At 45.6% G+C, this 22,544-nt stretch overlaps 1 protein-coding gene across 1 annotated transcript; it reads left to right on the plus strand.

The window, feature by feature from the left end:
• Nucleotides 1-1,138: 1,138 nt before the first annotated feature.
• On the plus strand, nt 1,139-18,932 carry jakmip3 (Janus kinase and microtubule interacting protein 3). The gene is made up of 22 exons (XM_070851544.1): nt 1,139-1,273; nt 1,424-1,666; nt 1,865-2,104; nt 5,693-5,893; nt 7,734-7,847; nt 8,182-8,352; nt 8,891-9,028; nt 9,141-9,176; nt 10,160-10,231; nt 10,424-10,528; nt 10,602-10,730; nt 10,855-10,938; nt 14,239-14,301; nt 14,955-15,053; nt 15,491-15,589; nt 16,004-16,057; nt 16,816-16,881; nt 17,203-17,271; nt 17,847-17,924; nt 18,277-18,510; nt 18,658-18,723; nt 18,872-18,932. The coding sequence occupies exons 1-22, from the start codon at nt 1,139-1,141 to the stop codon at nt 18,920-18,922; spliced, it is 2,547 nt and encodes an 848-aa protein (XP_070707645.1). The 3' UTR covers nt 18,923-18,932.
• Nucleotides 18,933-22,544: the final 3,612 nt, after the last annotated feature.

Below are 22,544 nucleotides of genomic sequence, written 5' to 3' on the forward strand. Positions count from 1 at the left end.
TTGACCGGTCTCTCAAAACATTTCATCACCACAGAGGTAAGGGCGATGGGCTGGTAGTGGTTCAGACAGCTGGGCCGGGCTTTCTTGGGGACAGGGACTATAACAGACTGTTTAAAGCAGGTGGGGATGATGCACTGGGAGAGGGAGAGGTTGAATATTATGGTGAACACCGGTGCAAGCTGGTGGGCTATGGATACTAATACTGCTACTGTGACTGGTTCTGATACTGGTGTTACCACTGACACCAGCAGTGGTACTGAAACTGATGGTGCTCCTGGTTCTGGTTCTGTCGCGTGTCTGAGTGACTCTACAGGACTGTTGTGCAGATGATCTACAGTCATTCTAGTTGTGTTGTTATTGTTCTACCAGCAGCTCTGCCAGCCAATGGGAGAAGAGAAACCACCAGAGCCAAACTGTTCCCTGGGCTTTATAAAAGTCATGAATTAGCAAAACAAATGAAAACAAAGATACATGCTATAGTAAAAGAACCCCTCAGACGTCCTCTTCCTCTTCCTCTTCTTCAGTCATAACTCACAGATATCAACACACAGCCATGAGACACATTGTTTTTTTTCTGGAGGTTTAGATTTTAGATTCAAATCTCAAATATTTCACAATGTTTTTAAGGTTCCTTCAGTCTCTCAATGATCCACTGATAGCTGTCTGAACATCCAGGGGTTCATCCTCTGCAGACAGGAGCTGCTGTCTGCTGGTTCATCCTGGAGGAAGTCAAACAACCTGAAACGAGAGGATAGTTAGGTTTCACAATAAAACAGGAAGTGGGAGACAAGACTAGGCACGAGTGAACTAGGCAAACTTAACAGATACGATGGGACATGACAAGTGGCCGTCTGCTGGTTCGGCTCTACATCATGGACTACTACCCTCTGACTACATACAAATATTCTGTGAACTAGTTTAAATGGAGTGAAACCAGCACAAACTGGTTTCAGGTCTCTGTTAACCAACCTGTGTCTCGGCCCTGAGCACAGAGGGGTCCCTCAGAAACCACGAGTGTGTGTGTGTGTGTGTGTGTGTGTGTGTTTGTGTGCTGCTGTGTGTGGTAATGGTTGTGTGTGTGTGGACAGGTCCAGATGTGGTCAAACTTCAGACTGACAGACGGCTTGTTGGGGGGGTGATGTCAAAGCGAGGAGCGGGGGGGCGGGGGAAGGGGGAGCGACCTGATGCCATGGCAACTCTTCAGGCAGCCAATGAGGAGCTGAGAGCCAAACTGACAGATATCCAGATAGAACTACAACAAGAGAAGAACAAGGTAAGGACTTCAACTCCCCTAGTATCACTGGGAACACAGTAACTAATAGTACTAGTACTCCCAGTACTGCAGTAAAAGTACCATGATGTTGTAGTACTCCAATCAGGTCAGTGAGTGTCTGTCTGTTTGTTTGTGTGTGTGTGTCGTCAGGTCAGCCGTCTGGAGAGGGAGAAGAGTCAGGAGCTGAAGGCGGAGCATCACCGTGCTGCAGTCGTGGTGACAGAGCTGAGGACCAAACTTCACGAGGAGAAGCAGAAGGAGCTGGCCGTTACCAGGGAGACGTTACTACGGCAACACGAGATGGAGCTGATGAGGGTCATTAAGATCAAAGACGGAGAGATTCAGCGTCTGAACGGGCTGGTGCTAACGCTGAGAGACGGGTCTACGGACAAGGTGAGACATCCGATCCGCCTGTTTATCTGCCCCCCCACCCACCACCAGGTCTCTTCTTTGTTAAGAAGTATAGACCTTCACCCAGGCCAGCTCTGGAGACCCATAATCCAGAGTAGGTGTGAAGGATGATTTCGGGGTCGTAGCGTGACCAAACCCTCGGCTCTGACGACGTTTCAGCCTCTCTGTGTCGTCCCTCAGGTGAGGAGCGCCCTGCTGGCCGAGGTGGAGGAGGCGAGGAGGAGCTGGGAGGCGGAGCGCTGTCGCCTGCAACAGGAGGTTCAGGAGCAAAGAGGAGCAAAGAGGAGCGCCGAGGAGGCTCTGACATCGGCTCAGCAGGCCTGCCAGGCCAGAGCAGCCGAGCTCCGATCAGCTCATCACCAACACCAGGAGGAGCTGAACCGCACCAAGAGGGACTGTGAGAGGGAGATCCGCCGCCTGGTATGACACACACACACACATAGAGACACACACACACGATGCTTTACAGACACATGACTGTTTCCACACACATGATGCTGACGTGTTGTGTTGTCTGTGCTCCTGGAGACCTCAGGCATCTTTAAACCTCCTGAAGTCGCTCTGGGCTGGACAAGCTCCTACAATCATCCTCATCTAACTTTAAGACTCAACACTCTGTCCACCTCCCCCATCGCATGGTGGACGGGGGATTGGGGGGGTCAGTGACTTTAACAACTCCCCTCATTTGAGTCGGTAATGCTTATAATCACAGTGGCCTCCACAGGAGCTGCTGTTCCTCCTGTCATTTCACACAGTTGTCAGTTGTCAGAACTGTTGTTCTTCAGGCCACCCGTTCCTGGGACACGTGAGCCTTGTCCAGTGAAGGTACAGTCTCCTTGCATCACTGACAACTGTGTGAATGATAACAAATAATGGAGCTGGGAACCACAATCGTGTGGGTGGAAATCACCCGACGTTAGTGTTCTAGGGTTAAATCCCACCCTGGACCTTGTGTTATCCTGTCAGCTCCACAGAGGCACTGCTCTTCTCTGCAGGGAGCCGAACCAGCGGACAGCAGCTCCTGTCTGCAGAGGACTATTTGAAGAAGTGGATGTACCGTCCGGCTCAGTAAACATTTGCCTGATGAGTTTCTGTTCTCAGTCACTAGTTTACAGTCTTCTTCAACACAGCAGGAACATCTCAGCAGTGGTCTTTAGAAGTGGATGGAAACATTTCAACTGCAGGCCATATATGTTAAAAAGTATAAGATGGAAAATATAAAACAGAAAGACATATTTTTACAGAAGACTAAAGGTCTGTATGAGAAGTCATATAAAATAAATGATTTACGTCTGCCAATAGACAAAGCTATAAATGACATAACTACACACACTCCCATGCAGGCTTCAGTTTAAATCACTGGACAAAGTTTTCTGTCTGGAGGTTGGGCCGTCTGGACCGTCTGGTCAAGCCCGGTAAGTGACAGAAAATGGACAGATGGAGACTTAAGCTACCAAACAAATTTGTGTGTACAGATTTTCTAACGATGACAGTGATTCATAATGTCACATACTGACACCTCCAGAGGCTCTGCTCTGGACCAAAGGTCAGTGACTAAACGGTTGAAGAATAAAACTGAACATGCAGACTGTGCTGATTTAATATGTACAAACCAGAGTGCCGTCATCCTTCTTCATTTTTAACAAAAACACAAATATCAAGTCAAAGAAGCGACCAGTTTAAAGCTGCAGTGAACATCAGTGCACAGTGGAAACAGTGCTGACCACTGATCTCAACAGCTCAAACTTTGGACATATTTCAATGTAGTTTCATGTGGAGGATGCTTTTCTTTCCTCATTGATACTGAGACCTCACACATGAACTCTGGAGCTGTCGTTAAAGACAGACTGGTACCAGACAGAGTGAAGACAGTGGGAGTCAAACTCAGACTGGTACCACTGCAACCACTTAGACACAAGAGGCTCTGTGTTAAACACTGAACACTCCAAACAGTAACCAGTCACTCGTGGCCCAATACATAGACGCCTCGATCTACGTCCCGCTGTAAATGTAGTCCTGACCAGCAGTCTGCTGACTCTGTGACTTTTAGTCCAGGAAACACAAACTGCTGCGTCGTCACTCATTAATTTGATACAAACCTAGAAAACTGAATCTTTTAGGTAACAAGGGGCACATATCTGAAAGGACCCCAGCATACCCGGATACCTGGTCTGCTCGGGTTAAGTTTGGTTGGTTCAGGTGTCTGGTTCAGTTTCTTCACTTTGAACCAGTTCATCACATACATACGCTGAAGTGCTTTGTGTCAGACGCAGTACGCGTGGCCTTCAGATGACACCTTCATATTTTAGGATGTTCCACCATATATGCCTGGTGGGGGTGTAAAGATTCACCGGTACGAACTGTTGCTGGTTCTAAAGTGACAAACTAGTTGACTGGAACTCTGCGGCTAAACACGGCCACAAATCAAATGTAAAATCTAAAGTTTGGAAGTCATTTGGATTTTTGAAGGATGAAAAAATGGCCAAAAGTGTGGCCATTTACAAAGTGTGTAGGACAGCAGTAAGTACAGTGGTGGCACGACAAATCGGAACTCTCACCTTTGGAAACAGCAGGGTGACACCCATGAGCTCAGCAAGGAATCTCGCTAGCACAGCTATCATAAGCAAGGGCACGCAAGACAAACAAACAAGAAAAACTTCTTCGAGCCACAAATTGGCGAGGTCCAAGGTCCAAGGTCATCATATAATCATCTACAGTCTGTGTTGTTGTGAAAGACTTCAGACTTTACAGTGGCAGCGATGCAGTTGAGTTTTAAGATACCAAGCAGACAGCACTTTTTCATACCAAAGTAAAGAGCAAAGCTAAACAAGAACTTTCCAACGCAGATCGAGTGTTAATACCGTCCAACGCCTGGATTTATGGCGCCGCCATGGATTCTGATGTGACCATCACAGTGCCCCACATCTCTCCAGGCTACAAGGGACAGTGAGGAGATCAGGAGGTACAGAGAGCAGGTTCCTTTGTCCCTGAATGAAAACCCACTACAGCAGTGGAAAACACAGGCGGACTGAGCACCACTGTTTACTGCCAGATAACACGTCTGTGGAGCAGCCAGGTGGCCTCAGGAAGAGTTCAGCACTGCAGGAGATATCTGCACACAATGCACATGATTTTTCCATTTTCCAAACAAAGAGATTCAGATTACAATGAATCATATCATTGAATCCTATTGTTTTGTATTTTGTCCGTGAATCGTATTGTCTCCTATGTATCTTATGTCTGGATTACTTCTCTAAAACACGATATGGTATATCCTGAATCAGTGACCTTCAGTCTCTGGCCTACTTCTCGTACCTCTGACTGTTTCTGATGTTTTACAGTGAACCTCATCGTGTCCCGATCTCACTGCCCCACTGATCAGAAGCCCTGTAGCTTTTAGGGTGGGTGGCCTTGTGGGTAACCTGTGTGGACCGGGACCTGGACTAAGACCTGGACCAGGACCTGGACTAAAACCTGGACTAAGACCTGGACTAAAACCTGGACCAGGACCTTGACTAAGACCTGGACAGCCTACTGGGTGAAAAATGGGCCGATCCTCCTGATTTGGGATCAGATCTAAACTCGTTTTGGTGCTCTTCTTCTGGTCCCTCCAACCTCTGCGATGTTTGTACTAAGTTATATTAGTAACACCACACCTCAGACAACCCAGGTTACAACCCTCACCCCAGACTCCAGGTATTACAGGTACAGAAACGTCTGCCTCTACACACTTAGCTGACTCAGGTAGATTCACCTGGATGCCCTCAGACTCTGACTGATCAAGAAATGAACACAAGACAAACAGGAAGGAAACACAATGACACAATCACCTGAGCTACAGCTTCATGTTCACCTGTTGGTTACCTGACAAACTAACCCTGCCCTTCACCTGTTTGTCTGACCAGCCCCACCCTGACTAACCTGTCTGTCTCTAACCAGCCTGCCTGTCTGTCTCTAACCTGTCTGTGTCTAACCCATCTACCTGTCTGTCTACCTGTCTGTGTGCAGATGGATGAGATAAAGCTGAAGGACAGAGCTGTCTCAGTGCTGGATAAAGCCCTGGGGCTGCAGGCTGGACACGCCCATCGCCTCCAGCTGCAGACTCAGGCTGCCGAGCAGCAAATCGCAGCCCTGAGAGACGCACAGAGGGCGGGATCAAACCAGCCCAGCCACGCCCCTAACTTTGCCCCTAACACTCCTCCTCACATTGTAAGCCCCGCCTACTCGTATTGCATGAAATTAGGTCATGTCACTGTTTAACCACAGCATGCTAACGCCAGGCTCCGCCTCCTGCACAGCCATCATGAAATCATCAACCACATGACCACGGCCCTGAAGGACTGAACCATCAAACAATCGGACTGAACCATCAAACACTTGGACTGAACCATCAGACAATTGGACTGAACCATCGAACAATCAGACTGAACCATCAAACACTTGGACTGAACCAACAAACAATCAGACTGAACCATCAAACAATCGGACTGAACCATCAAACACTTGGACTGAACCAACAAACAATCGGACTGAACCATCAAACACTTGGATTGAACCATCAAACAATCGGACTGAACCATCAAACAATCGGCCTGAACCATCAAACAATCGGACTGAACCATCAAACAATCAGACTGAACCATCAAACACTTGGATTGAACTATCAAACAATCGGACTGAACCATCCAACAATCGGACTGAACCATCAAACATCAAACTGCTGGACAGTTCACTAAATATAATGATCAGAAATTGGAGCCTGCTGCATAATAGAAATGTAATTATAGATATAAAATCACCACGTCTACTGTAATATAAATATATAAATATAACAAATATTAAAATGCATATCATTAATGTATTCATCTGTCTGAGTGACTCGTCAGTCATTCAGAGAAATTCTGAATCTCCACAAACCTCCAGGGTTAGGGTTAGAAACCTGTCACATTATTGAAACCTGTCAGATTACAACATGAAACATCCCAGAGGACTGACAACGTTATCTGACTTTGATCCAACAACACTACCAATCAGTGAGCAGCTACAGACGGACTGACGCCAATGGTCCAGATGATTACAACAACAGTCTGAGCAAAGATTTAAATCTGGCCTGTCGGTTTGATCAGAGTGACTCTTCAGATGATTTCCACCTCAGATTACAGACGCTGAAATAAGTGAACTGGAGTCGACTGGAGCAATCAATCAATCAATCAATTCAAGAATCCCCACATGAGCAGCATCAGATATTATATTGGACAACAGTGGCAGGAAGAACTCCCCTTTAACGGGAAGAAACCTCGAACAGACCCAGGATCAATGTGGGCGGCTTCTGTAGGGGTCCGCGTTGGGTGGAGGTTGGACAGAGAGAGAGAAAACAAACAACAACCAAAATACTAACAGTAACTATATTACTGACATTAGGAATATGACTGATACTGATCAATATGGTAGCAGGTAAAAACATGACAATAGTTAATATGTGAATAATAATAACAGGACTCATATCAGTAAAAAGTGTCGGTAGCTGACGATCCGCAGCAGGAGAACCAGGACCAGGATCCACAGGAACCTGAGGGATAAGAAGTTGCTCTGGACAAACCTGAATAAACATTTTGACTTAAAACCCTCATCCAGACTAAAACCAGGTCAGTCTGAACCTGGTCCACAGTCTGAACCTGGTCCTCAGTCTGAACCTGGTCGTCGGTCTGAACTTGGTCTACGGTCTGAACCTGGTCGTCGGTCTGAACTTGGTCTACGGTCTGAACCTGGTCCTCGGTCTGAACTTGGTCTGCGGTCTGGACCTGGTCCTCGGCCTGAGCTTGGTCTACGGTCTGAACCTGGTCCTCTGAGGTGTGATAGTGGGTAAAAGGGGTCAGACTGAGGACATCTGTGGTCTGTTAGTGAAATGCATCCTGGGAGTCATAGTTGACGCCATGTTTACCAGTTTATCAGAGAATCTGATTCCAACAGTCGCTCATCTTTAGACTCAAATCAGAACATGATGAAGCAGACCAGACTGACAATCCTGCGTGTGTGTGTGTGTGTTCAGTCTCAGGAGGATCGGGACACTCGGAGGTTTCAGTTAAAAATCGCTGAGCTCAGCGCCGTCATCAGAAAGCTGGAGGATCGAAACGCTCTACTGTCAGAGGAACGCAACGAACTGGTAACACACACCGTAACACATACACAGTAACGCACACAGTAACACACACACTGTAACACACACAGTAACACACACACAGTTTCCTTGTGTGGATCGGCCAAAAAGGCCTCACAAAGAAAAATGTCCTCACAAAGAAAAATGTCCTCACAGCACAGGTGTTCGGTCCAGAGTGGGTCCATTTAAGGTTCTCACACAGACAGAGGATCACACACACATCAGCACCGTCTGTCCTTTGTCCGGCTGGATTTTCTAAGTCTGTTTGTGTATTTGTGTATTTCATGACTTTGTGATGTTTTGTACATTTTACATGATGTGTGTTCTCGTCTTCCTGCAGTTGAAGCGTCTCAGAGAAGCGGAGAGTCAATTTCTTCCTCTTCTGGACAAAAACAAACGTCTGAGCAGGAAGAATGAGGAACTCGCTCTTGCTCTGCGTCGCCTCGACAACAAGCTCCGCTTTGTCACTCAGGAGAACCTGGAGATGGTAACTATGGTAACCCCCGCCCTTGTACTCTGCGCCTTGACACCACCCTGACAGACCAACGTGTCCCAGTCAGACCGGTGGTCAGGTCCCACAGGGACCAGTTCATGAGTCTGGAGCTGTGGTCCGTGTCTCATTTCATCACCCAGTTGGTGTCTGATGTAGATCTGTAGCTCAACACAGAAACCACCTTTGATCCATGTGGGAATCCTCTGAACACATCCCAGAGAACTGACCAGACGGCTAAAATCCACCAGACGGCTAAAATCAACCAGTCGTCCTCCGGAGGTTAAACTGACTGAGGTTTAAACAGCCGACAGTTAAGACAGACAGTTAAGTTGGGGTCAGGTCCAGTTTACAGCTCTGGTTTGGTCCTCCGCTGCGCCCTGTGTCCATCAGCAGTAACTGCAGCTGGGTTTTTGGACTCCAGCAGAGGTTAAACAGCATCCTCGCTGATGCTCCTTGGTCTTCAATCCTCATTACTTTATCTCTTCCTCTTGTTTCTGAAGTTTCATTGGCTGCAGTTGTGCATTTTTGTGAATTGTGATGTTCGTTGTCTCCACAGCGGAGACCGAGTTCTCTAAACGACCTGGACCGCAGCCACTCCACCAGTTACCATGGTTACAGCCAGGATGAGAGAGAGATGGAGTTTCTACGGTTACAAGTTCAGGAGCAACAGCACATCATTGACGACCTGTCCAAGGTACTACTACTACCATAAATACTACTACTTCTCAGTACTATTTACTAACACTACTACTGTATTCTAATAAAGAAAATTAAAAATGATTTGAAGTAAAACGTTTTGTTTTCAGGCTCTGGAGACAGCTGGTTATGTAAAGAATGTTATCGTAAGTATTTACACTAATCCTACTACTGTCAGTACTACTAAGATAAGATAAGATAAGATGGACTTTATTGATCCCCCTTCGGGGGAAATTTGCATGTTACAGCAGCAACAAATATGGTCTCTTCTCTTAGTGCTGGTCAGAACAGGAGCAGCAGCGTTCTGGACCAGCTGGAGAGTCTTTAAGGACTTATTGGGGCAGCCTGATAATAAGGAACAGAAATAATCCAACCTGGAAGTGACTAATGTGTGGACTAGTGTTTCTGCATCATCTATAGACAGGATGGACCTGGTTTTAACAATATTAGTAGATGGAAAAAGGCAGTTCTAGAAATCTGTTTAATGTGGGAGTTATAGGACAGATCCTGATCAATAAGACTCCCAGATTCCTCACAGTGGAGCTGGAGGCCACAGTGATGCCATCCAGAGCAGTTATGTTGGTAGAAAAGGTGTCTCTAAGGTGTTTGGGGCTGAGCACAATAACTTCAGTTTAGTCTGAGTTTAGCAGCAGAAAGTTGGCAGACTTGGAGTTTAGCCAACTGATTGGATTCTTCAGGCTTTATTGATAAGTATAATTGGGTATCATCTGCATAACAGTGGAAATTAATGGAGTGCTTCCTGATAATATTACCCAGAGGAAGCATATATAAGGTAAATAATCGGTCCAAGCACTGAACCTTGTGGAACTCCATGTCTAACTTTAGTGTGGACTACTACTGCTACTACAGCTACTACTGTCAGTACTACCACTGGCAGTACTTTACTGCATGTACTGTAGGTGATGCTACACAAGGAGCACATGTGATTAAAAGTGTGTGTTGTGTTTTCTTAGTTAGAGACAAGCTAGTGAACACGGTGCAGCGTTTAGCAGCAGATGTGTTTGTCAGAAGGTGGTGGAGACCAAAAACAGAGCTGAAACAATGAGACTAGCTGACGTCCATCCATCAGGTGACAATCACGGATCCTGTTTCTGTTTGTGTCCTTCAGGAGAGAGACATGTTGCTGAGGTACAGACGCCACGACTCAGTGAGGAGGAAACGAACTTTCAGAGCCTGCAGGGTGAGACCCCACAGCTGCTTCTAAAGCTGTTAACTAGTCCTTTAAACCTGTTTACTTATCTTTTAAACCTGTTAACTAGTCCTTTAAACCTGTTTACTTATATTTTAAACGTTAAACTTTTAAACCCATTTTCCAGTCTTTTAATCCTTTTTTCTTGTGTGTAACTTGGTGTATGTGTGTGTGTGTGTGCAGGTCATTGAGACATTTTATGGTTATGATGAAGAAGCGTCGATGGACTCTGATGGATCGTCTTTATCGTTTCACACTGACAGAACTCCAGATACTGAACCAGAGGAGGTACACACACACACACACACACACATACACACACTCAGAGTCAGAACAGGTTTAACTGGTTCTTGTCTTCAAGGCGTGTGTGCGTGAGGAGGCGGAGCTTCGGTACTGTCAGCTGACCCAGGAGTACCAGGCGCTGCAGCGAGCTTACGCCCTGCTGACGGAGACGAGCGGAGGAAACTACGACGCCGAGAAGGAGATTAAGGTGAGCTGACCTCTGAGCAAGGCAGTAACACAGCTGGACCGGCTCTGGTCCACAGGGCGACGGTTCTATTCCCTGCAGAGCAGAAAAGCACTTAAGGTTGATGGTTTTCTTCTGTGCCTTTCAGACCCGAGAGCAGCTGCTGAGTGAAATCAGCCGATATGAAACCAGAGTTGCTGATCTGGAGTCAGCACTGAAACAACAAGGACTGGTAACACACACACACACACACACACACACACACATCTACATGTACACTATCGGTCAAAAGTTTTAGAACACCCCAATTTTTCCCGTTTTTTATTGAAAATTATACAGTTTAAGGTCTCATTGTACTCTGAAATGAAAGCATAGAACAAATAAACAACAAAACAAAACAAAAGAAATAATGGAATCAAAACCAAAATGTATTCTAAACCTTTGACTCATCAAAGTAGCCACCTTTGGCAGATATAACAGCTGAACACACTCGTGCCATTCTTTCTACAATGAAAATCAAATATTCTTCAGAAAGTTCTTCCCAACTCTGTTGCAGAAGTTCCCATAAATGTGTGGCACTTGTAGGTTGCTTTGCTTTCACTCTTCTGTCCAGTTCATCCCAAACCAGCTCGATGTGGTTTAAGTCTGGAGGCTGTGCTGGCCACTCCATGTTTTCAAGCTTAGCATCTTCTTCTTTTTTCTTAAGGTAGTTCTGGCATAGCTTGGACTTGTGTTTTGGGTCATTATCTTGCTGTAGAATGAACCCCTGACCAACTAGGCACATACCAGAGGGTACTGCATGGCGCTGCAGAATGCTGTGGTTGCCGTTTTGGTTCAGGGTGCCTCTCACTCTGTATAAGTCACCGACCCTGGATCCAGCAAAACAGCCCCAGACCATCACGCTTCCATCTCTTTTTCTTATTCTGACGTCTTAGCAGTGGCTTTCTTGCTGCAGCTCGATCTGTCAAACCTGCAACTCGAAGTCTTCTCTTCACAGTTGAAACTGAGACGTGCTTACTACGACCACTATTCAGCTGTGCTTGAAGCTGTTGTCCTGTGAGCCGCCTATCACGCAAGCTGTTGACTCTCAGAAACTTGTCTACAGATTCTGTTGTGGCTTTGAGTTTCCCCCAGTTTCTGAGTGCCTTTTGATGGTGAAGGAAACTGTACTCACTGACACCTTGACTTTCTTCGCAATTTCTCTGTAGGAAAGACCTACATTTTTAAGTGTTATGATGGCCTGTCTCTTTTCCATTGTTAATTGCCTTTTCCTCGCCATTTTATAGCAACACACTACTTTCTGCAGTACAATACTGTTCAAATAACGCTCACGAGGGTACCACAGTGTGTTCCAACACTACTTTTATCAATCAATCAATCTTTATTTATATAGCACCAATTCATAGCAGCATTATTTCAATACGCTTCACATTAAGAGCAGGTCTAGAACAAAAAAAAAACCTCCCCTTTAACAGGAAGAAACCTCGAACAGACCCAGGCTCAATGTGGGCGGCTTCTGTAGGGGTCCGCGTTGGGTGGAGGTTGGACAGAGAGAGAGAGAGAGAGGGAGACAACACAAACAGCAACCAACATACTAACAGTGACTATAGCACTAACAATACGAGTGTGACTAATAAATTAGCAATATGGTAATGTTGAAAAATATGACGAGTGGCCGGCGATCCACAGCAGTGATTCATGAAGCCAGAGAACCACAGCAGCAGCACCAGGACCAGGATCCACAGGAACCAGAGAACCACAGCAGGAGAACCAGGACCAGGATCCACAGGAACCAGAGAACCACAGCAGCAAGACCAGGACCAGGATCCACAGGAACCAGAGAACCACAGCAGGAGAACCAGGACCAGGATCCACAGGAACCTGAGGGATGAGAAAAGCACAGAAAGGCTTCGGGGAAGATACCAAGTTAGTAACAGACATTAAAGAGACATGAAGCATCAGGATGGAGAGGAAGAGGAGGAGAGAGGAGCCCAGTGCATCATGGGAGTCCCCCGGCAGTCTGAGCCTATAGCAGCATAACTAGGGGCTGGTCCAAGGCCTGATCCAGTCCTGAACTATAGGCTTCACTAAGGAAGGTTTTTAGTCTACTCTTAAATGTAGAGAGGGTGTCTGCCCCCCGAACCCAGACTGGAAGGAGGGTCCACAGGAGAGGAGCCTGATAGCTGAAAGCTCTGGCTCCATCACTACTTTAGAGGACTTTAGGAACCACCAGTAGACCTGCAGTCTGGGAGCACAGTGCTCTAGTGGGGTAGTACGGTACTATGAGCTCTTTAAGAGATGATGGAGCCTGAACATTAAGAGCTTTGGAGGTGAGGAGAAGGATTTTAAACTCTATTCTAGATTTGACTGGAAGCCAGTGAAGAGAAGCCAGTACAGGAGAAAGATGGTCTCTTCTTTTAGTTCTCGTATGACTAGGAGCAGCAGCGTTCTGGACCAGCTGGAGAGTCTTTAACGACTTATTGGGGCAGCCTGATAATAACAAGTTGCAATAGTCCAACCTAGAAGTGACAAATGCATGGACTTTTATGCAGACAGAGGGGGTGATAAGTAATCAAGACAAGTTGGGACACCTGTAGGAATTGGTAGCACCAACTTTCAAGGCTTGATCAACCTCCATTGCTCCAGAACAACTTAACCCATTTCTTGTTCCCTGAAAAATGCCTTTTTGTATAATTCTGAAATGTACATTATTTTTCAGTTTTGGGTAACCTTACCTTTTTTTTTAACCTCTGGCAGTTCACCACATACCTTTGTACCATTTCAAGCTATTCATTGGACTTGAACTGCTTGAATTTCAATAGAAAACTGAAAAAATTGGGGTGTTCTAAAACTTTTGACCAGTAGTGTAGGCTATATGAAATAAATAATAACCATCATAATAGTGAGCAGTGACGGAGGATAACTCGAGCTTCTGATAGGACAATGAATTCTGCAAATAAACAAACAAACAAATAATTGGTCCACAGAGCAGGTGAGAATATTATCTGCATTCTGATTGGTTCCAGGGGGTGTGTCTTCATGCTGATCTGAGGGGCGAGAACCAATGAGAGGAGACAGAGGTAGAACCAACAGGAGAATTTAGTAGAGTGACCAATCATGTTCCACAGAGAGCCAAACAGAGTCACACGAACCAATCAGAGCCTGGACCTGATATCGACCTGATTACCTCACAGAGCTGCTCATCCAATAAGAGCACAGGCTCCTCCCACTGAAGAGGGAGGGGCTTATCTGTGACATCGTTTATCACCTGCTCAGTTGGAATAAAAACACGCAGACTGTTTGCTCTCCGTGGCAGATGACTGAACACCTCTGATGTAGAACGTAGAACGTGGAGCACAGAATGTGGAACATAGAACAGAGAATATAGAACACAAAACAGAGAGCACAGAATGTAGAACATAGAGCACATGACGTAGAATGAAGATAATGCTGTAGATAATGTTTGGATAAGATTCTGTCTGTCTGTCTGTCTATCTGCCTGTCTGTCTCTCTGTATGTCTGTCTGTCTCAGGATGTGAAGTGGGTGGAGGAGAAGCAGGCTTTGTATCAGAGGAATCGAGAGCTGGTGGAGAAGGTGAAGCACTTTGATTTGTGTTTTTATTGAAATCTGTGAACCATGACCCCACAGAAGTGGAGCTCATGTTGAATCCTTCAGAGTAACTTCTTCTTTCAGAGGACGTCATCATCTGTGACATCCCTCCAGAATAAAGCTCCAGAAATCAGCTCAGAAACCAGAGAAAAGGCTGCAGAACCTCATAGAGAATCTGTCTGTTTTTAAGGTTCCTTCAGTCTCTAAGTGATCCACTGATAGCTGTCTGAACATCCAGGGGTTCATCCTCTGCAGACAGGAGCTGCTGTCTGAACATCCAGGGGTTCATCCTCTGCAGACAGGAGCTGCTGTCTGAACATCCAAGAGTTCATCCTCTGCAGACAGGAGCTGTCGTCTGCTGGTTCAGTTTACTGTCATCCACTCTATCTGACCTCATAGAGACAGATGGAGGTCATAGCTCACAGCTAAGTCACGAACTTTATAGCAGTATTTGTGTTTACATCTCCCAAAGCATTATGGGAACTGCAGTTCCAAGACTCAGAGCATGCCCCCCAATAGAGAAGCAAGAGAATAATAATAAGAGTGGCAAAATCTAGTTTTTGTTGTTTTGCACTGTATTTATTCTTCAGTAGAAAATGTGAAAGCAGCATTCTTGATAGTCTATGATTTTTCTGCAGGTGAAGCAGATGGAATGTGAAGGTCTGCGACTGAAAAACGACATCCAGGACGTCAAAGATCAGAATGAGTTGCTGGAGTTTCGGATCTTAGAGCTTGAGGTAAAAACAGATTCTGAGTGACCTATGGAGGCTACAGAGCGACTCTAATGGGCAAGACAGGTAGCCTGAGCTCAGAGCAGAGTTTTCAGTGTCATTACGATGGCTCTCTTTTAAACTGGTTACCATGGTAACTGATGCTGCACACCTGGCCAGCTGTGGATGACATTCTACTCAGAGTTCTGGTTGAAATCGACGGTCAAAAGAAACATAGATCCTCAGCTGAGGGACCACGTCAGTAACGTCACCTAATGAAGCCGTGCACTTACAGCATCACACTAAACTTCCATTCAATTGGTGATGCGTAAAATCTGAATGTCGGACTAAGAGCCTGTTTTTAGGGTTATAGGGTTTGTTCAAAGAAAGACAGTTCTCTGTATAACCTCAGTTCACCCCTCTGCTGTCTTTCTGTTTCCATGGAAACCATGTTTACTGCTCAGGAGAGGGAGAGACGCTCACCTGCCATTAACTTCCAACAACTACATTTTCCAGAAGGCCTCAGTCCTCTGCAAATCTATTGCGAAGCAGAGGGAGTCACTGTGAGTAACAGCATACCTGAAAGCACCTGTGGACACACATGTAAACACACCTGTGAACACACCTGTGAACGCACCTGTAAACACACCTGTAAACACACTTGTGAACACACCTGTGAACACACCTGTAAACACACCTGTAAACACACCTGTGAACGCACCTGTAAACACACCTGTAAACACACTTGTGAACGCACCTGTGAACACACCTGTAAACACACCTGTAAACACACCTGTGAACGCACCTGTAAACACACCTGTAAACACACTTCTGAATACACCTGTGAATGCACTTGTGAATACACCTGTAAACACACCTGTGAACACACCTGTAAATGCACCTGTGAACACACCTGAGTGCACCAGAGTATTTGTCTGTTTTCCTGGATGAAGTCTCTTTGTCCTTTTGTTCCTCAGGAGATTGTGATCAGTGAGTTGATGAAGAAGCTGGACATTCTGGGAGATAACGCCGTAAGTGTATGTTGAATTTATTCTGTACATGTATGTGTTTTACATTAACGTGTCACTTTCTACCTGAACTCGTCCTTCGTCACCAGAACTAGCAGAATTAGTTCTGTCTGTGTGTTTTACAGCAGCTTCTGTGAAACGTGATCCAGTAAACCACTGACCCGCCTGTAGAACAAACCACTGACCCACCTTGTTAGTTTACCATGTCAAGTGTCTCATCAGTGACCATCAGGTCACCAAAAACACGGTGGTTTGCAGCTAAAAATAAACAAAACTGGCTGCAAGACAACGACTGACAAGTCAACATGCTGTTTACATTTTGTTGAAGTGTCGTCATGTTGCCTTCATGTTGTCGTCATGTTGTTGATGTGTTGTTGAAGTGTTGTTGTCATGTTGTTGATGTGTTGTCATCATGTTGTTGAAGTGTTGTCGTCATGTTGTTGAAGTGTTGTTGATGTGTTGTTGAAGTGTTGTCGTCATGTTGTTGAAGTGTTGTCGTCATGTTGTTGAAGTGTTGTCGATGTGTTGTTGAAGTGTTGTCGTCATGTTGTTGATGTGTTGTCGTCATGTTGTTGAAGTGTTGTCGTCATGTTGTTGATGTGTTGTCGTCATGTTGTTGAAGTGTTGTCGTCATGTTGTTGATGTGTTGTCGTCATGTTGTTGAAGTGTTGTCGTCATGTTGTTGATGTGTTGTCGTCATGTTGTTGAAGTGTTGTCGTCATGTTGCCTTCATGTTGTTGACGTGCTGTTTTTTCCCACAGAATCTGTCCAATGAAGAGCAGGTGGTGGTGATCCATGCCAGGACGGTGCTCACTCTGGCAGAGAAGGTAACAGACTCACCTGGACATGCGTGAACAATCAAATAGAGTTCACCTGGTGACAGCAGTTTGACCTTTGATGCTCTGCAGGAGCTTCAGTAAAGTTTGTCTCCACATTAAGACATCACATCACAAACTGAAGCTGACCAGTAACACCTGTAGTCACCTGACCACCTAACACTGTCTCTACCTGCTTTCATCTGTCTGTGTCTACCTGTCTCTCTCCACCTGTCTGTTTCCACCTGTCTGTCTATACCTGTCTATCCCTCTACCTGTCTCCCTCTCCTTGTCTCTCTCCACCTGTGTATCTCTCCTTGTCTGTCTGCTCAGTGGTTGGAGTCCATTGAGATGACGAAGTCGGCTCTGCAGCAGAAGATGTTGGACATTGAGAGTGAGAAGGTAAGGCCCGACAGTGAGACAGGTGTGTGTGTACCTCCTGTTGATCTGAGTCAGCTCCTCCCCCTCCATCTTCACATCCTCTAAGTTTAACTTCACTCAGCACTCCTGATATGTGGAGACCACGAGACCATCTGAGGTGGAGGAATCAATACCATCGATGGTCTTGTTTATTTTTAACCGCTGACTGTGAGGCAGGACTTCCCTCATGCCTTATTTTCTGCTGAGTTGTCATGGATCCACGTATGAGATCATATGTTAAGGTCAGCTGGACACGGGGAAGTTGTTTCAGGTGTATTTTTTTCTTTCATATGTGGAAACTTTGTAACACTTCATAAATGTCTGAGCTCAATGGCAATGCCAATTTTTATCATCTCTTTCCTGGTATTACTATTATTTTTATTATCCAACAGCATCCATCAGTCGTTTGGGCTCAGAACATCTGTTACACATTCATTTGCTGCCAGTGAACAAACACACAAGGTCACTAGTTAGAATCCTCGTAAATGTGACAGCAGCTCAAGAGCACAACCTCTGGGTACCAAAGTGACTTCTAACCTCTGTGTGTTGTTTTCTAGGATCTGTTCAGTAAACAGAAAGGTTACCTGGATGAAGAGCTGGACTACAGGAAGCAGTCGATGGATCAGGCTCATAAGGTCAGAATGATGCTAAAAGAACAAAAACAAAAACACTGACCCTAGAAAGAGAAACGTGGTGGAGATATGCTCCACAGATGTGGTGGATTTGATTCTAAAGGTGGTATTACAGCTGAAGACTGATTCATTGAAGCAAGCAAAATTAAAACAACTCTCTAGGTATAGTGTTTCCTGTGGCTGTAAAGGGTTGCCCAGATGTATACAGAGTTTACTCTGGGTATAAAAGGTTTAAAACATTGATTTGAAAACAGCAAAACAGTCACCAGCTTATTATTCAATCTGATTTTTAAGTCAGTGAACATTGAGTCAGATAAAAAATGTTCCCACTTTGAAATGTCTGCCATTGGTGCAGAGAATCCTGGAGCTGGAGGCCATGTTGTTTGAGGCTCTGCAGCAAGAGGAGGAGTCAAGGATGGAGGGATTAAAGATGGAGGAGGGTCGTCTGTCTGAAACACTGACGGAGGAAGAGAGGGAGGGGCTTAGGAGAGCAATGGACCAATGGAAACGTACTGTGACGTTCGAGCTCAGAGAGAGAGATGCCCAGATTCTCAGAGAGAGGATGGAACTACTGCAACTCACACAGCAGGTAAACATTTAATACACCGGTTAACATTTAAAGAATGAGTAATGTATTGATCAAACCACTGATTCAACAGTGATGACGACCTTTACCCATCGGTGTTGTGGGCCTGATGCTGCTCTGTCATGAATTTGATGTTTCTGTGTTTGACAGAGGAACAAAGAGCTGGAGGAGTTCATAGAAGCACAGAAACGACAGATTAAAGAGCTGGAGGAGAAGGTAATATGACTAAATTAGACTAATCAAACAGACCATCACCATGGCAACACAAATAAACTGCAAAACCTACACGTATGTAAACAATCTGCTTTTCTTTCCGTGACTTTCTACTGACTGACTCTGCACTGTTCTCTTCCTTTTCTTTCAGTTTCTATTCCTGTTTCTATTCTTCTCTTTGGCCTTTATCCTCTGGTCCTAACAGCTGCTGGTGAGTCACACAGCAACAAGGTTGACTGCAGGGTGTCAACATGCAACATGTCACTGTCCAGGGTTTACCGCGGGTATACAGGGTTATGTTCAAGTATACAGCTTTTGTGCAGAAGCATTGGTGTCCTCTGATTGGTCGGTATCAGTTTGCATAAAGGAGTCTCGTGTTCTCTGATTGGTCGGTATCAGTCTGTATAAAGAAGCGTCCTCTGATTGGTCGGTATCAGTCTGTATAAAGAAGCGTCCTCTGATTGGTCGGTATCAGTCTATAAAGAGTGTCGGTGTCCTCTGGGTCTGAACAGTGAAGCCAATGCTGAAGAGCCTTAAAGCTGCATCATCTCTAATGTCCAGCAGAGGGCGACTCCACTGGCTCCAAACAGGAGTCTGATTGGATGGAAGTCAATGAGGAAATGAGCCGACTTCTCTCCTGATTTATCAGCTCAGTGAACATTTTCCTGATGAATTTCTGCTCTCAGTCTCTAGTTTACTGTCTTCTTCAGCACAGCAGGACGTTCATTTAGTCAATTATGATCCATTTAGAGGAAGATACACCAGGAAGAGGGGGGGCTTTAGGGCGGGGCTACCTGCTCACTGACCAATCAGAGGAGGGTCCTGACTAAACCTGACCAACCAGAGGAGGGTCCTGTCTAAACCTGACCAATCAGAGGAGGGTCCTGTCTAAACCTGACCAATCAGTGGCAGTCTTCGTGGAACAAACATCACTTCTGGCTCCAAAACCTAAGATGATAACACCCCTAAATCCGAATTCAGTGCTTCAAAAAGGTGGTCCACAAACCAATGGTTGTCATCACAGTGGTCATGCCCACTCCCTTTATACAGTCTGTGGCAGATTCACATGGACGACCAGGTAAACAGACCATAAGTATACAGACTGTACCCTTTGTATAAACAAGTTTATCCCAGGTTTACAGAGATTTGAAATTATTTTATGAATCAGTATAAATCATATCATTAATATCCTCAGTGTTTCAGGCCACAGGAAAGGTTTTAACATCACAGTCTGTATTTTAGTCTCCAGGCCTCCAGAATCCAGTAGCTGAATGCTCGGTGGGACTGCGGACGTCTGGATCAGACCAACAACAGGAGGATTCAGAGGGAAGTGGTGGTTTTGAACCAGCAACTCACTGAAGGAGGCACTTTGGCGTCACTGACTCGCCTCTGGCTGCTGACAGCCAATCAGAGCAGAGCCCAGCTGTCAGCTGACTCTGGACCTACACCACCACACCTCAGACAAGGGTGTTTTCCATGGCAACGGAGGAACAGTGTATTTCAGACAAATGAAGACAACATGGCAGCATGCTAATGAGCTTCCTGTTAGTGGACTTCTATCAGCGTTAGCTCAGCTAGCTGACTTTAGCCACTTTAGCTGAACAGTTAACTCAGCTGGTGGAGCTCAATGTTAAACAGTTGACCGGGTCAGTTCCAGTTAACTGAGCTGTTTGTGGGTTACTGAAGCTGCAGTGACAGAAGTACAACAGGAGTTTGGTTACGTGGCTTTAGTTACAGTGATGAGTTGAATTACCATAAAAACACAATAAAAACATTAGAAACTGTTGTTTAATAAAAGCTGACATAAGTTCAGTCGAGTTTAACTTTGTTCTGATTGGCTGAGGTTTAGAGCCCTTCAGCTCCATGTCTGGATCTAAGGTTACAGGCTGTAACCATCATGTGGCTCCAATCATCCGGGACCAAAGACCAGCAGAGGAAACGTTTCCTCAGACATCAGGAGGAAGGACAAGTGTTGGTGTGAAGAAAGAGAAATAGCTTTAAAAAGTGGCTCAATTTGGTCCAGATTATAATGTGGACAGACTTCACAGTGATAGAGGACAAGTTATATTACATTATGTTATATTATATTACATGGCATCACATCACATCACATCACATTATATTATATTATATTATATTATATTATATTATATTATATTATATTATATTATATTATATTATATTAGATTAGATTAGATTAGATTAGATTATATTAGATTACATTAGATTACATTAGATTATGGATCCTTTATCTTCCACTGCTTCTGGAGTGAACAGGACTTGATACTGAAATGACTGTCTGGTAAAATGAAATGGTGTTAAACAAAAGTCCAGAAAATGTTCAAATTAAACATTTAATTGTAAACAGCGACTTTAGTTAAGTAGTTTGGTTAATTTCATATAATCATGTTGTTGTTTTACTTCTCCCTTTGCAGTTGGTCATTTCAGTATGACTGTCCTTGGTTGTAATGTTAGCACTAAGCTGTGAGGATCTGTGGCGATGAACCTGATTTATGTCCCGTCTAAAATGTGAATTATCTTCTGTTGGTATTTAACTGAAACAGCTTCAGAACAGAACGAACATGGAGTTTTAAAACTGGATCCTGCTGTTGTACTTTTATTATTCCAGATGATATTTTTCTATCTCCGCTGTGAGTCTGAACGCAGTGACCATCTGAAGAGTCGGAGGTTTGATGTGAACCGATTAAAAACCATGGAAACGACAGTGGAGTTCAGCTGTGTTTCTGTCTGAATATGTTGTGCTGTTGTTTAGGTTCCCTGACCCATTATTATCATTATCATTAATTTTTATGTAGGATTATCCACGGACTGGTCCGTACCTGTCTCAGGGCGTCTCAGGGTGTGGTCCTTTACTGTCTCAGGGTATGGTCCGTTCCTGTCTCAAGGCAAGGTCCGTTCCTGTCTCAAGGCAAGGTCTGTTCCTGTCTCAAGGCATTTCAGGGCGTGGTCCGTTTCTGTCTCAGGGCAAGGTCCGTTCCTGTCTCAAGGCATCTCAGGGCGTGGTCCGTTTCTGTCTCAAGGCAAGGTCCGTTCCTGTCTCAAGGCATTTCAGGGCGTGGTCTGTTTCTGTCTCAGGGCAAGGTCCGTTCCTGTCTCAAGGCATCTCAGGGCGTGGTCCGTTTCTGTCTCAAGGCAAGGTCCGTTCCTGTCTCAAGGCATCTCAGGGCGTGGTCCGTTCCTGTCTCAGGGCAAGGTCCGTTCCTGTCTCAAGGCATCTCAGGGCGTGGTCCGTTTCTGTCTCAGGGCAAGGTCCGTTCCTGTCTCAAGGCATTTCAGGGCGTGGTCCGTTTCTGTCTCAGGGCAAGGTCCGTTCCTGTCTCAAGGCATCTCAGGGCGTGGTCCGTTCCTGTCTTAAGGCATCTCAGGGCGTGGTCCGTTCCTGTCTCAGGGCAAGGTCCGTTCCTGTCTCAAGGCATCTCAGGACGTGGTCCGTTCCTGTCTCAGGGTGTGGTCCATTTCTGTCTAAGGACGTGGTCCGTTTCTGTCTCAGGGTGTGGTCCGGTCCTGTCTCAGGGCGTGGTCCGTTTCTGTCTCAGGGCGTCTCAGGGTGTGGTCCGTTCCTATCTGAAGGCGTCTCAGGGCGTGGACCGTTCCTGTCTAAGGGAGTGGTCCAGTCCTGTCTTAGGGCGTGGACCGTTCCTGTCTCTGGGTGTGGTCCAGTCCTGTCTCAGGGCATGGATAGTTCCTGTCTCAGGGAGTGGTCCGGTCCTGTCTCAGGGTGTCTCAGGACGTGGACCACTCCTGTCTCAGGGCGTGGTCCGTTCCTATCTCGGGGCGTAGTCCGTTCTTGTCTCAGGGCGTGG

The sequence above is a fragment of the Pempheris klunzingeri genome, chromosome 20, assembly GCF_042242105.1.
Source record: "Pempheris klunzingeri isolate RE-2024b chromosome 20, fPemKlu1.hap1, whole genome shotgun sequence".
In the NCBI taxonomy this organism is placed as follows: domain Eukaryota; kingdom Metazoa; phylum Chordata; class Actinopteri; order Acropomatiformes; family Pempheridae; genus Pempheris; species Pempheris klunzingeri.

Excerpts from the sequence above, each read along its gene's own strand:
- jakmip3 (XM_070851544.1), top strand. The coding sequence starts at position 1,139 with ATGTCAAAGCGAGGAGCGGGGGGGCGGGGGAAGGGGGAGCGACCTGAT. Across the intron at positions 9,177-10,159 it reads GTTATGTAAAGAATGTTATC|GAGAGAGACATGTTGCTGAG; the intron begins GTAAGTATTTAC and ends TGTGTCCTTCAG. Across the intron at positions 17,272-17,846 it reads TGGACATTGAGAGTGAGAAG|GATCTGTTCAGTAAACAGAA; the intron begins GTAAGGCCCGAC and ends GTTGTTTTCTAG.